This window comes from Bos taurus, chromosome Y (genome assembly GCF_002263795.3).
Source record: "Bos taurus isolate L1 Dominette 01449 registration number 42190680 breed Hereford chromosome Y, ARS-UCD2.0, whole genome shotgun sequence".
Classification (NCBI taxonomy): Eukaryota; Metazoa; Chordata; class Mammalia; order Artiodactyla; family Bovidae; genus Bos; species Bos taurus.
In genome coordinates, this window is record NC_082638.1 from 2695037 (window position 1) to 2709430 (window position 14394).

At 42.1% G+C, this 14394-nt stretch overlaps 1 protein-coding gene across 1 annotated transcript; it reads left to right on the forward strand.

Annotated features, from left to right (window-relative positions):
* The first annotated feature begins 4154 nt into the window (after positions 1-4154).
* Positions 4155-14112, forward strand: LOC101904044 (odorant-binding protein-like). Its single transcript, XM_059884057.1, has 7 exons — positions 4155-4262; positions 4736-4875; positions 8459-8526; positions 10209-10319; positions 11936-12037; positions 12251-12293; positions 13905-14112. The coding sequence occupies exons 1-6, from the start codon at positions 4188-4190 to the stop codon at positions 12268-12270; spliced, it is 516 nt and encodes a 171-aa protein (XP_059740040.1). The 5' UTR covers positions 4155-4187; the 3' UTR covers positions 12271-12293; positions 13905-14112.
* Positions 14113-14394: the final 282 nt, after the last annotated feature.

A 14394-nucleotide genomic window follows, 5' to 3' on the forward strand; every position in this document is an offset into this window, starting at 1 on the left:
ATACGCTTGTCTCAAACATTAAGCCATGCATAAAGGTGCATGGCCAGTACAAAGAAACTGCAGATAGTTCATTAAATTGTTTATTCCCCCCCTCCCAGGTCACTTGACTACTGCAACTGGATTACAAGCAGTTACACAAATCATTGTTTACATTTGTTCTTTGTTTTCAAATTGTGCTTTGTATCTCTCTGCTGAACTATGTCATTGTCAGTGTGACTAGCTTTGTTACTTATACCCGGTCTAATTTAAAGGACTCTTGCCTCTTGCAGTACCCAAAGTGTAATCAGCCCTCCAACAATACTTCCGTGGCTAAACATCTTGAGAAAAATCACACGTATAAGATGAAATACTTGTAACATTGTGATTCTAACTACGGGAAGAAGCAACAAAGGAAAATGTCTCCTGGATTTTAGTTAGCTAGAATCCAAAGAGTATTTTTAATTACTGATGAGGTCTGGTCCAAAACTTAATACCTGGAGTGGTACATCAAGAATTTTTGCCTAAACTGGATGGAACCTCCCAGTGCCATGGGACAAAAGTTGATCATGAAATGTCTTCCAAATATTGGTCATATTCATGGCCAAAAGGGGGAAACCTGAGAAATGGAACCAGCAACTGCAGCCCTCCAACAAGAGCTGGTCAGACTAGAAGGAGAATAGCTGCTCTCTAGGAGCCATCAGACTACAGCCACTCCCTACGGTGAACCCTGAAGAAATGCTGAGAATACACAATTACAGGACCACAGAGAGCTGAAGTGCAAGGAAGTAATTTTAATGAGCCCTGACTCTTGTGTCTTCCCATACAGAGAAAAGTGCTCAATTCCTTAACTTGAGTTATTGTTTCCTGGATTTCAAGTTCAGTATTTTGAAGTTTACAGGTGTACAGAAGACACTTTCCAAAGAGGGAAATAAGAAGCAAAATCTCAACATATGAAACAGCATATGGTGAACACTGACAACGATGGTGAACACTCCCAGAACGATCCTTCTGATGAAGCAGAATGGTCACTGCCCTCTTTTCCCACAAGACTGTGGAATAGAGTTTGACAGTGGGGAACCGAACCAAAGCTGACTCCGTGTTGGAACCGTTTCTTTGACTTGCTTTTTGTTGTCATTGTTATTCTAATCGAACATAATGGCCTGCCTCAGAAGACCCTACCCTTCTGCCTGACTGTTAAAGTGCCTTTTCTCAGCTCACAGGGAGATGAACTGACCCTGCCCAGCTATGAAAAGAAGAAATTAACACATACATTCCAAAGGCTGGCCCATCCTGAGATGTTCTGCAAAATTGAAGACCCTTTTTTACTTTGCTTCCTCAGTGTCTCTAGCTCTCTATTTTGCCTTTTGACTTTAGTTTCTCGTAACTTCTCTTCCTCTGGCTCTATAAAAGAACCTGTCATCCAGACCTTGACTAGATGGTTACTTTGAGACATTAGTCTGCCGTCTTCTCAGCCGACTGTCCAAGAAAGTTGTATTCCTTGCCTCTCTACCTCCTTTCTCGGATTCACTGGTCTGTCAGTAGCACAGCTAGAGAGCCCATGTGCCATAACTAAAGATCCCAGCTGTGATGAAACAAGGATTTTGCATGCTGCAACTAAGACCTGGCACAGGCAAATAAATAAATGCATAAAAAAATAAATATAATAATACATTTTTGGGTAATAAAAGTTATATAAAAATTACATTGTTTAAAATAGTGGGCTTGTATTTCATTATCTCAACTTTAGACTCTAACTGCATTGCAACCTTGGTCATGTATCCTTGAGGGAAACTGAAATTCTGAGTGGCCAAGATCAATAGCTTCCTTGCAATGTTTAGTTAGGAGTTGTGCAATCTAAGATGTAAAAACAGTGGTTACAGAGAAAACAGACAAGTAGAACAAAATTAATAAACTGGATGAGAAAGACTTCCCAGTTACAAAAATCTGAATAAATTTGAGAAGTAGACAACAGGAAGATGTACCAAGCAGGGCTTAGCGTTATTTGGAGGGAGTTACAACAGAAATGTTTTTGTAAGATGATTGTTTTTATTTATTACTCTATTGCCTACATTTTGACCAATATTAATGAGAATTGGGATTAAAGGCCATATGAGTCCTTTCAGTACAAAGCAATAGGATTTTATTTTATTTTATTTTATGGCATCAATTTCCTTAAGGATGAAAACTTTTTTCCTTTCTATTTTATCTTTTAATTGATGGAGAATGTTTTACAATGTTCTCTTGGCTTCTGCCATACAGAACGCAAATCAGCCATAATTATTATTAATCACCTCCCTTTTTGAGCCCCCTCCCCTCACCCATCTCACCCCTCCAGGTCATCACAGATTGCCTCTCTGGGCTCTCTGTGTTTCAGCAACTTCTTACCAGCTACATATTATTTGCAGGGAAGGAACACAGATGCAGATACAGAGAACAGACTAGTGAACACAGTGAGGGAAGAAGAGTGTTAAGACCAGTGGAAACCAACATGATTATTACAACTGTTGCAATATCTCTTAGAAGATCTAGTGTCTAATCTCCCCTTGATTGGCAGTCAGAAAGATCTTCCTAAGATGGGATGGTCCTAGGATACACTCCCAGGGGACACATGTTGGTAAGAGTCCAAAAGGAAAACCTGGGAATGCTGGGGGTACAAAAGTAGAGATGGAAGGGTGATTATAAGGGGTGTTAGCTGGGATCACATGACTACTCAAATTTATCAAAATCAGGGACTTCTCTGGGGGTCCAGTAGTTAGGATTCTAACCTTTCCCTGCACAGAGTACAGAGTCCATATGGATTTCATCTCTGTTGGAAACTAAGAACCTGCATGCTGCATGGTGTAGCCAATATAAAGAAACAGACCAAAAAAAAAGAAAAAAGAAAATTAATATCTGGATCAAAGACCAAAGAAAGGAAAAGGTTTCAGTATATTCTGAAACATGAAAACCTTCTATCATGCAGACTTTTCAGCTGAAAATATGACAGGATAATATACAGAGGAATATATGAACAAAAGAGATAGCATGATATTGCAACTGAAAGAAAAGAGAATAAAAGGAAAAAAAATAGATATATTGTCGGTCCATGTGAACATGAAGGGCAGTGATCCTCTGAAGATGTGAGCTGAGGATGCCCTTGAGACGACAAGCTCTCCTCAAAGGTCTGACTTCAATCCAAATGAAGGATTCTGAGGTCTGATCTGTCCCAGAAACAGGCAGCACTGGGTCAGCCCTCCAGGTGTTCTCAATTAGCTGACTCAGGAACCCTGAGTCTCCTTGTTTCTTCATTTCTATACTCAGAACAAAATAAACCTTTTAATGTATTTATTTGTTAAATTACAATGAATGAAGATGAAAATAAGTAAAATTGGATTAAAAATACAAAAAAAAAAAAAAACAAAACAAAACCCATGACTCACTGTTTCAGTGATGTTGTCTTAGGAAATCTATTTTTTTCCATTAAAAATTCTAAAAATTACAAGAACTGCTATTCAGCATTTTGAGTTAGTGAGTAAATATTATATTACAGATCAAATGGGTAGAAGGGTGTCTGGAAAGAAATCACTGAAAATAAACGACTGAGGCGCCTTCTTCAGATGAGGTTACGGGGCATTTGAATGGATCATCCTCTTAGTACTTAAGAGGAAAAAGCCCACATTGGGGCAGGAGAAGGTGACAAATGCTACGTGCTGACCTGCTCCTCACCTCAGAATAATAGGTGTCTTTCCAAGGGTTTCTGAGGAGATAGTGTTCCCTTGGCTAAACCACACAATCAGTCTTTACTTTTAGAAAATAAATGTTAAACTGTCACCTCCACGTTAAGGATACAAAGCAGGAGTGATGGATGTGTACCTTGGACAGCTCATCTCATTTTGCATCTCATGATAAACAGGAAAATAATTGTCCCCTTGCAATATTGGATGTACTGCAATTTCTCACTTTAAAGGTCAAATGCCCACATCCACATATGCTTCTCTTAAAACAAATCTCATTATCAAAATGACAGAATGCCGGAAAAGTGTATCTCTGCCAACCAGGATACTGAAGGTGCCTTCCGTTGTAACTGTGATCATATGAGGAACAACCATTGGTTCCTGATGTGTCATGCCAACAGATGTAGGCTATAAAAGTGGCAGCAATTTTCCATCCTCTCCAACCACTGGGACACCCTCAGCTTCTACAGAAGAAGGATCAGGAGAGTCAACAAGATGAAGGCTCTGCTGTTAAGTCTTGTCCTTGGTCTGCTTGCTGCCAGTCAAGGCGATGTGATAGATGCCTCTCAGGTACCAGGGGTATTTGAACGTGGTCTAAGCTTGGGAGGAAGTCTTGGCATGTATCCATGTGAGTGTCCCTTTCGAGGTCCAGTCATGTGGATCGCTAAGTCTAGCCATCTCTCTGCAATTCAAAATTCCTGCATTCACTGGCTCTATGCCTGCTGTTTGTGATGTCTGTATCACCTTTGCCATCTATTCATTGGCTCTCATGTATGTTCACTGGTCTTGTAAAAACAGAGGAACATCACATAGGTATTAGACTAGGGCTCTTGCATTTGACAAGATAGCTCAAGCTATCTCAGTAATTTCTCAATTGTTTCCTTTACTTGACTTGAGTTTTCACATGATTCTGTAACTAGGGCTGTGTTCATAAAGATAGGTAACTTCTGCTCAAGTGAAAGGGCAGCGAAACTCCTGAGGGATGATGTCGGGCAGAATTTACAGAGACGGACTAAGATTTCTGAAGGGAATTTTACTTTTAGTTCACAGGAAGATGGTTAACCCATTTTATCGCGGCTGAGAACATAGACAAGATCACCGAGGGCGCGCCATTCCACATTTTCATGCGTTACATCGAGTTTGATGAAGAAAATGGCACGATACACTTCCACTTTTATATCAAGTAAGTAAAAATCACCCACAAGGAAAACACCTATAAGCCCCGACCTAAGGGAGGGTGTGTCTTCCCCTCTGCAGGGAACTCTCTGGGTGATGTTAAGAGCATTATGCCCTGTGCTGTAGGGCTGAGCAGGATCTCTGAGCTAGGGGAGGGGATCAGTCCCTCTTTGAACCTCCAGGGAATGTCCTGAAAACTCTGCTTAGAAGGGGAACCCAGAAGCTCCACTGGCATCAACTCATTAAAGGAAAGGGGGACACGGCAGAGGGAAGAGGCTCGTGTCCTGGAGACCACAGTCCCCACCAGGGGCTTGACCCCTTCCCGCAGAATTTGTAAGAGACGGTTCCCACTGAGCCCAGATGTGAGGGCGGGGGAGAGCACCCAGAGAGCTCTGCCCTCGGGGCTTCCTCACGGGAGCTTTCATCATCACTGAGTTTCCCAGAGCCGTCAGAGCCCCTAGTGACTTTCCCAAGTGCCTTCCCAGGCTCCTGCCAATGCACGTGACAGGAGTTCGATCCCTGGGTCGGGAAGAGGCCCTGGAGGAGGAAATGGCGACCCCCTCCGGTATTCTTGCCTGGACAATCCCATGGACAGAGATGCCTGGTGGGCTACAGCCCAAGGGGTCGCGAAGAGTCAGAGAGGACTGAGCAACCAAGCACACACATACAGTCCCAAGTACCATTCATAGAATGCTCACTATACCGAAGACGGTTTTCTAAGAACACGCAAGCATGGCAGAAACCAATACAAGCTTGTTCAGCAACTGTCCCCCTCTCTCAAAAGAAAATAAGAAAATGCACAGTCAGCAATGCATTGTGAGGAATAAGAACATTAAGAGAAGAAACAACAACATGTTTTGTTGCAACCCCTTGAACTGTAGCACGCTAGGCTAGGCTTCCCTGTCCTTCATTATCTCCAGGATCTTGCTCAAACTCATGTCCATTCAGTCAGTTATGCCATCCAACCATTTCCTCCTCTGTGGTCCCCTTCTTCTCCTGCTTTCAATCTTTCCCAGCATCAGGGTCTTTTCCAATGAGTCAGTTCTTCGCATCAGGTGGCCAAAATACTGGAGTTTCAGCTTCAGCATTTAATAGTATACTTGCAATCAAATTAGAACCACCCATACAGGAACAGACTCAAAGACACGTATATCTTATCTCAGGAGAAACAGTTGTCTGTTTTCACTAATTTTTAAAGAACATCTGTTATCATCCTCTTTGCCGTATTTTACAATTTTTGTGTCGTATGTTTAATTTTTCATGTGGCGACTCTTTCTGAAGTCACTTTTGCCTGGAGTAGGAAATGGCAACCCACTCCAATATTCTTGCCTGGAGAATCCCATGGACAGAGGAGTCTGGCAGGCTACAGTCCATGGGGCTCCAAAGAGTTGGGCCAAACTGAGTAATTGAACACACAAAGAAGCATAATTAAATGTGTAATTAAATGCACCTTTGTGGAATGTACAGTTCAATGAGCTTTCACATGTGCACAATTGCTTCACCATCTACACATTCGAGATATAAAATTCCAGGCTTCAACTGGTGATTCAGTGCTTAAGAATCCATCTGCCAATGCAGGAGACATGAGCTCCATCTCTGGTCTAGAGGGACCCCACGTGCCCAGGAGCAAGTAAGCCCATGTGCTACAATGACTAAGCCTGTGGGCTATATGCTCTAAAACAAGGGAAGCCACCATAGTGAGAATCCCCGGCACTGCAACTGAAGAGTAATAACCCTTGCCCTTGGCAATAGAGAGAAGCCTGAGTGGCAAGAAGACACAGCACAGTCAAAAAAAAAAACAAAAAAAAAAACCAGTTTTGTTTTTAAAAAGAAGGACATAAAATTTCTCCAGCACACCTCCTTTTCTTCACTCATCATTAGATGTCTACCCCTGGAGCCACAGGTAAGAAAAGATATGCATATTCTCACCTTTTCTGGCTCTTCATGCAACAAAATTAGGCACTCTGAATCATTTTCCCTGCCTTCCCCCAGTCAGCACAATGTTTTAAACAGTTATTGCAGTGTCTGCATAAGGAGTCAAGTTTTTCAAGCCAAATGAAAGGAGTTTGTCTGCTCAGATAAAATGTTGTGTGTTCGCAGGTATATTGGATAATTGTTGTGTTCCTACTTTGTGGTTGTTTTTCAGTGATTTCAATGCATTCCATTTCCCTAATGACTAAGAAGGCTTCACTGACAGCTCAGTTGGTAAAGAATCCGCCTGCAATGCAGGAGACCTCGGTTCAATTCCTGGGTCAGGAAATCTGCTTGAGAAGAGATAGGCTATGCACTCCAGTATATCTGGGCTTCCCTTGTGGCTCAGCTGGTAAAGAATCTGCCTGCAATGCGGGAGACCTAGCTTTGATCCCTAGGTTGGGAAGATCCGGTGGAGATGGGAAAGGCTACCCACTCCAGTATCCTGACTGGAGAAGTCCATGGATTGTGTACTGCATGGAGTTGCAAAGAGGCAGATACGACTGAGTGACTTGTACTTTCACTTTCAATGACCAGAAGCACTGACCACGCTTTATTGTGGACATTCTTTTCCAAGGTGTCTGTTCAAAGAGTAATCCAGTTTCTGTACTATTATTTCCCTTTTTAGTATTTGTTTTATAGACATTCTTTATATGTGCCAAATACACCTTTCTTCACATACATGTACAGAGGACATATATGAAGTCACTCTTTTGTTACAGAGGTGACAATATATACTAATCATATATTATATACATAAAGTTCTTTGTAATATCATATAAGCACATCATGTGGACTTAAGTGTTTGCTTGTGCTCCTGTCTGTGTGAGTGTGAAATGTGTCTGTATAAGTACATGTGTCTTTCAGATTTAATCCTCATATGGCATTGTGATTGAGGAAGAGTGTGTGTTTGTAGAAAATTAAACTTTTTAAAAATGTTGTGATTTTTGGCTCTCACACTGTCTAATGAAGGCTTCCCTGGTGGCTCTCGTATTGTCTAATAAGGGCTCCCCTGGTGTTTCAGAGAATAAAGAATCTGCCTGTAATGCAGAGGACCTGGATTTGATCCCTGGGTGGGGAAATTCCTCTGGAGAAGGAAATGGCAACCAATTTCAGTCTTCTTGCATGGAGAATCCCATAGGCAGTGGAGAGGCTTGGCAGGCTACAATCCATGGGATCACAGAGAGTCTGACGCAATTGAGTAACAAACACTTTCACTTTCATTGTCTAATGAATCACTGCCTGGGTTGTGACAATGCCCAAGGTTTTGTCATGATGGCTATGCCTCTCTGTTTTCAGAAACTAAAGTTCGCTCTTTTCCTTTTTTCCTAAAATTCTAGATTTCTCCATGTTTATTGGCTTTACACACGACCTGTTTTGAATCTGCAGGCTATTTTCAGAACTACTAATCAGATTTAGTGTGAAGACAAACCATCCTTGCCACTTGAGAGTTACTGGATCTGAGACAACATATTTTGTCTCTTTCGAAGGTCAAAATGTTCACCAGCACTGAGATGATACCGGACACATATTCTTGGGTGTCACAAAGAAAGAATCTTCATTATATGTCAAGTTTTTATTGTCTTAATTAACCAACTTGAATATATTTTGTTTTTAAGGAAGAATGGAGAATGCATAGAAAAATATGTCTCAGGCCTAAAGGAAGAAAACTTTTATGCTGTTGACTGTAAGTATGAATGTTTCACTGTAAAGAGTACGTGCATGTAGAAATCTTGGTCTAAACTTTCTTCAATAACCCCATACACCTGAATTCTACTCCTACTAAAACTCAGAGGTCAGGGACTGGAAAGTCTCCCCTCAGTGGAGTGGTAATCAATGAGACCAGAGCCCGACATCCTAGGGTGTGAAGTTAAGTGGGCCTTAGGAAGTATAATATGAACAACGCTAGTAGAGGTGACAGAATTCAAGCTGAACTCTTTAAAATCCTAAAAGATTATGCTGTTAAAGGGCTGCAAGCAATGAGTCAGCAACTTTCGAAAACTCGGCAGTGGCCACAGAACTGGAAAAGGTGAGTTTCCATTTCAATCCCAAAGAAGGGCAATGACAAAGAATGTTCAAACTACTTCACTGTTGTGGTCAATTCACATGCGAGCAAGGTAGTGCTCAAAATTCTTCAAGCTAGAATTCAGCTGTAGGTGATCTGAGAACTTCCACAAATATAGGCTTGATTTAGAAAAGGCAGATGAACCAGATCAAATTGTCAACATTGAGTGGACCATTGAGGAAGAGAGGCAATTCCAGAAAAAAAAAATTTTTTTTTCTTGCTTCATTGACTATGCTAAGGCCTTTGACTGTGTGGATCACAACAAACTGTGGGAAATTCTTAAAGATATGGCAATACCAGATTACCTGTCATCTGAGAAACCTGTATGTTGATCAGTCAGCAACAGTGAGATGTGGAACAACAGCCTGGTTCAAAATTGGGAGAAGAGTACAATAAGTTAGTATGTACTTTCATGCTGCTTATATAAACTTACATGCAGAGTACATCATGCTAAATGCCAGGCTGGATGAATTATAAGCTGGAATGAACAGACACAGCAGTGGGCTGTGTCATACCCCAGACTGAGGGGCTCGGGAAACACAATCCTTAAAGTGTTCAAAAGGTTGCCTGGCCTGGCGTAGGCACTCAGGAACAGAAGGTGATGAACACAAGGTAGGTTGGTCAAGAGAAATCAATTTTGTGGCTGGGGTAAAAGACATAGAAAGAATTTTAGAACCTGGATTTGATAACACGTTCATGATGTTTTAAAACACTCTCAGGAACTTCCCCGGTGGTCCAGGGAATAAGAATTCTGCCTGCCATGGCAGGAGACATAGGTTCAATTCCTAGTCCGAGAAAATCCCACACGCCATGGGGCATCTAAGCTCATACACCACAACTACTGGTCCTGCAGTCTAGAACCCCCGAGCTGTAAATACTGAAGCCCCTGCACCCCAGAGCCTGTGCTCAGCAACAAGAGAAGCCACGGCAATGAGAAGCCCGCACACCACAGCTAGACTGTACTCCACAGTCACCACAAGTGGAGAAAGCCCACGGGCAGCAGGGAAGACTCAGCAAGTGAAAAAACAAAGCAGAAAAAGAATCTGTGGGGCTCATTAGAACACACGTTCTAGAAAGCATCTTGGTAAGACAGCAAGGAGTGACTGGTTAATGGCAGGAAAAGGTGAGGATGAGGAAGATTTGTTCCTCCTTTCCTTGCCGTGGTTAACGGTAGCATTCTGTGCATGCATGGAGTGAGTGGGTCCATACACGATGGACCGTTCTTCATGCCCGCTGTGTGCCACCATAATCTAACTGACAACAAGTTAAGGCAGGGCTGTTTGTATCTTTTCTCTCTCTCACAGACTCGGGTCACAATGAATTTCAAGTCATTAGTGGGGACAAGAACACTCTCATAACGCATAATCTCAACGTGGATGAAGATGGCAGGGAGACAGAAATGGTGGGATTATTCGGTAGGTACGACATCCTAAAATTACCACTGATATGGTAATGTTACATGTCCACTGACAGGACTTTCATTCAGAATATCAGGAGGTGCTGACAGTATTCAGGGTGTAAGGCCTGCATCTTTATGCTCACCGAATTAAGGATCCTGGAAGGTAATCTACCAAGAAACAGGAGGCCATAGGCTGCAGAATATCACATCATCAGACATTTCAAAATGATTCCTATCTGTTGAAATTTTAAAAATGAGGTTATACTAGAATCATTTTTTAATATTTGATGTTGAATATTGAATATAAAATGTTGAAATATTTAATATTTCAACTAATTTCATCATGGCTATAGTGAGACTGACTTTACTTTATTTTTAAATTTTTATGTATTTTTTAATTGAAGGATAACAGCTTTATTGAATTGTTTGAATTTATTGAATTTCTGTCAAACATCAATATGAATCAGCCATAGGTATACATGTGCTTCTGTGAAAGTTGCTCAGTCGTGACTGATTCTTTATGACCCCATGGACTATACAGAACATGGAATTCTTCAGGCCAGAATACTGGAGTGGGTAGCCTTTCCCTTCTCCAGGGTATCTTCCCAACTCAGGGATCAAACCCAGGTCTCCCGCATTGCATGAGGAATCTTTACCAGCAGAGCTGCAAGGGAAGCCCATAGTTATACATATGTCCCCTCCCTTTGCAACCTCCCTCCCATCTCCCTCCCCATCCCACCCCTCTAGGTTGATACAGAGCCCCTGTTGGAGTTCCCTGAGATATACAGCAATTTCCTATTTTCTATCTATTTTACATATGGTCATGTACGTTTCCATGTCACTCTCTCCATACGTCTCACAGTCTCCTCCCCTCTCCCCATGAACACAAGTCTGTTCTCTATGACTGTTTTTCCACTGATGCCCTGAAAATAAGTTCATTATCAGTACCATCTTTCTAGATTCCTTATATATGCAGATTCTATGTGTATGTTTTATACAATATCAGTTTTCTGATGTACTCTAAGTCTTGGAACAGATGCTTACAAGATAAATCTTTGTCCTTTGCCATGTTTCAAATGCATTCTTTTTATCAACACTGACATCACTCCCTCAAGTAAACATGCAGAGCATTGAGAACTGTGTGTGTCATGGGGACAACAGGTGTCTATTTCAGAAAAGGTTATCGGGTAGAACGGTAGGTTCACAAAAGAGTAAATCACCCCCTAGCATTAAGTGCAAAGTGGTGAATGTGTCCGTGGAAGGGGAGAAGCTTGTTTCCTATTAGCTGGGTCTAGAAACAGATATGAGTGGCAGGTACATATATGAGGAAGCTGTGAGAAGCAAGTAGGTTCCATATTAGGATGAACCCAGCCCCAAACTCTTGGAGATGCTGGCAAGTCTTTGCCATCCAGCTCCTGATGCTGAGGGGTAGGGTGTCCTACTCACCAAGTTGGACTGGGGTCAATTCTTAAGACAAAAAGCATACGTCTGTGTCGTGGCAACCGTTTGAAGGTCTTAGATTATACAAGTGAACATCTGATTGGCACGTTCCATTGCTTGTTCTGTAGATTCAGGAATATCCAAGGGTTCCCGGGGGTCAAAAATTCTTCTTTTTGCACGGTGATTTTACAGGTCTATCAGATGTTGTTGATCCGAATCGCATAGAAGAGTTCAAAAACGTGGTGAGAGAAAAAGGGATTCCAGAAGAAAATATCCGGAATTTCATCTACAATGGTAACGGAATTATACTTTTTTCCCCTACCATACCATTCACCTGGTATGTAAGTATCAGGAAACAAATCAACTTATTCAAAATGTCTTCTTGCACAAGAAATCTCTTTTAAGATCCATTATTTTAAAAAAAGGAAGAAAGAACGAAACGTTGGCGATGCTGGGAATGTTAGTAATCGGTGGCTGTTTTATTTCTCCAATTTTGTTTTTCCCCAGACAACTGTCCACGGGAGTGAGAAGCTGTGACTCTGACTCCTTTGTAAGTAAACGTGGTCCGTTATTAACAGTGACTCCTCCAGATGAAGCAATAAGGACACACTGTTATTTAATGTGCGTGAAATGTTTGTCCCAACAATTTAAACATGTTAAAAATGAATTTTTTTGTTCCGTAATTTTGCTGCTCTTGAGCCATATTAAATTGCAAACAGTTTGATTTATCAACGCTGAGCAGCTGTGGTGAGAAAGTCTTCTCCTGCAGGAATTTTGCAGACCAGAATCATCAGAGAGAAGCAGGAATCCACATGAGTAGGTGGAAACTGTTAGTGTTCCCAATCCGTCCTGAACTTGCAGTTGTCCCCACACAAACCTCCTCTGGGAGAATCGGTATTAAAGAAAGCCCTGCTCGAAGCAGGGCTTCCCTGATAACTCAGTTGGTATAGAATCTGGCTGCAATGCAGGAGAACCCGGTTCAAATCCTGAGTCACGAAGATCTGCTGGAGACGAGAAAGGCTACCCACTCCAGTATTCTTGGGCTTCCCTTGTGGCTCAGCTGGGGAGACCTGGGTTTGATTCCTGGGTTGGGAAGATGCCTTGGAAAAGGGAAAAGTTTCTCCAGTATTCTTGCCTGGAGCATCTCCATGGACAGAGGAACCTGGTGGGCTCTAGTGCATGGGGTCACGAAGAGTTGGACACGACTGAGTAACTTTCACTTTCGCATAGATACCACTTCTGCTTGGATTCTGAAACACGACACGGATGAACTTTTTTACCAAACAGAAACAGACTCACAGACATGGAGAACAGACTTGTGGTTGCCAAGTGGGAGGGGGTTGGGAAGAGAAGGACTGGGAGACTTGAAGTTGAAAAGTGAAAGTGAAAGAAAGGTTTGTTGCTCAGTCATGTTGGGCTTTCTGCGACCCCATGGTACTTAGCCCTCCAAGCTCCTCTGTCCATGGGATTCTCCAGGCAAAAATCCTGGCGTGGGTCCATTCCCTTCTATACAGGATCTTACGAACACAGGGTTCAAACCTGGGGTCCCCTGACTTGCAGGCAGATCCGTAATGTCTGAGAAGTTTGGGGTTAGTAGATGGAAACTATTATATACAGGATGGATAGAGAACAGGGTCCAACTGCATAGCACAGTGGACTATACTCAATACTCTATAAAACCTAAATGGGAAAAGAATCTGAAAGAGAATAGATACTAACCTTGTATGTATAATCACTTGGCTGTACACCTGAAATTAATGCAATGTTGATAATGAGCTGTGCTCTAATACTAAAAAAAGTAAAAAAAAAAAAAATTCTTAAGGACCCAAAAGACAAAAGTTGCAGGGTTAGAGTTGTCTGCTGCAAATACAGAGCCTGAACATCTTTAGATGAAGCACCACCATGTACATGCATTGTGAAATCATAACTCATAGAATCAATCTGAAATGGGAAATCTCCAACCATATGTACATCCTGGGGACAATTCCACAGGGAACCTGCCATCACAGAAATGTGCAGTGTTGAGGTCCACCTGGAATTGGATATTGGATCAGCTACCAACTCCCTGTTCCCTGGATAGCCTACTGAGGCTCACCCCTGTCAACCGTCACACAGTTGACTCAACTAAACCTTTGGTTCTCTTTTATTCACCTATATAAAGAGTCACTGAGACCAGGCACGTCCTCTTGTCCATGGAATCAAGATCAACAACACGAAGACGACTTTCCGGGTTCCTGGTTAACATGATCCTGCTCTCTTCACACTCACACTCCTTCTCCCATCTCATCGCTCCTTGTCACTAAATCATGTCCTGGTTTGTGTTATTTGATTGCTGAGGGTTTAAATAAATGGTAAATATCTGCCCTGCACATGCATGTCTGTGCAAAAGTCACCTCATTTAAAACACACAAATGTCCACGTTAAGTGTCCAGGAAACTGTGCCTTTCATAGGACAGGTGTGCATCAGAGACAATCTTTATGAAGGTTTGGTAGACATGCCCTCAGGTGTCCAGGGAAGAGGGAGAAACTAGACTAAAGCATCGTGGGGCAGAGTTATGGATCCTCCACCGTACAGGCTTCTCTGATGGCTCAGATGGTAAAGAGTCTGCCTGCAATGCAGACGACCCAAGTTCTATCCTTGGGTGAGGAAG

What these genes read in the sequence shown, in the direction of transcription:
- LOC101904044 (XM_059884057.1), top strand. Translation starts at nt 4,188, where the DNA reads ATGAAGGCTCTGCTGTTAAGTCTTGTCCTTGGTCTGCTTGCTGCCAGT. An exon ending in ATGTGATAGATGCCTCTCAG is followed by an intron (nt 4,263 to 4,735) that starts GTACCAGGGGTA and finishes TTTTACTTTTAG; the next exon opens with TTCACAGGAAGATGGTTAAC. An exon ending in AAACTTTTATGCTGTTGACT is followed by an intron (nt 8,527 to 10,208) that starts GTAAGTATGAAT and finishes TCTCTCTCACAG; the next exon opens with ACTCGGGTCACAATGAATTT.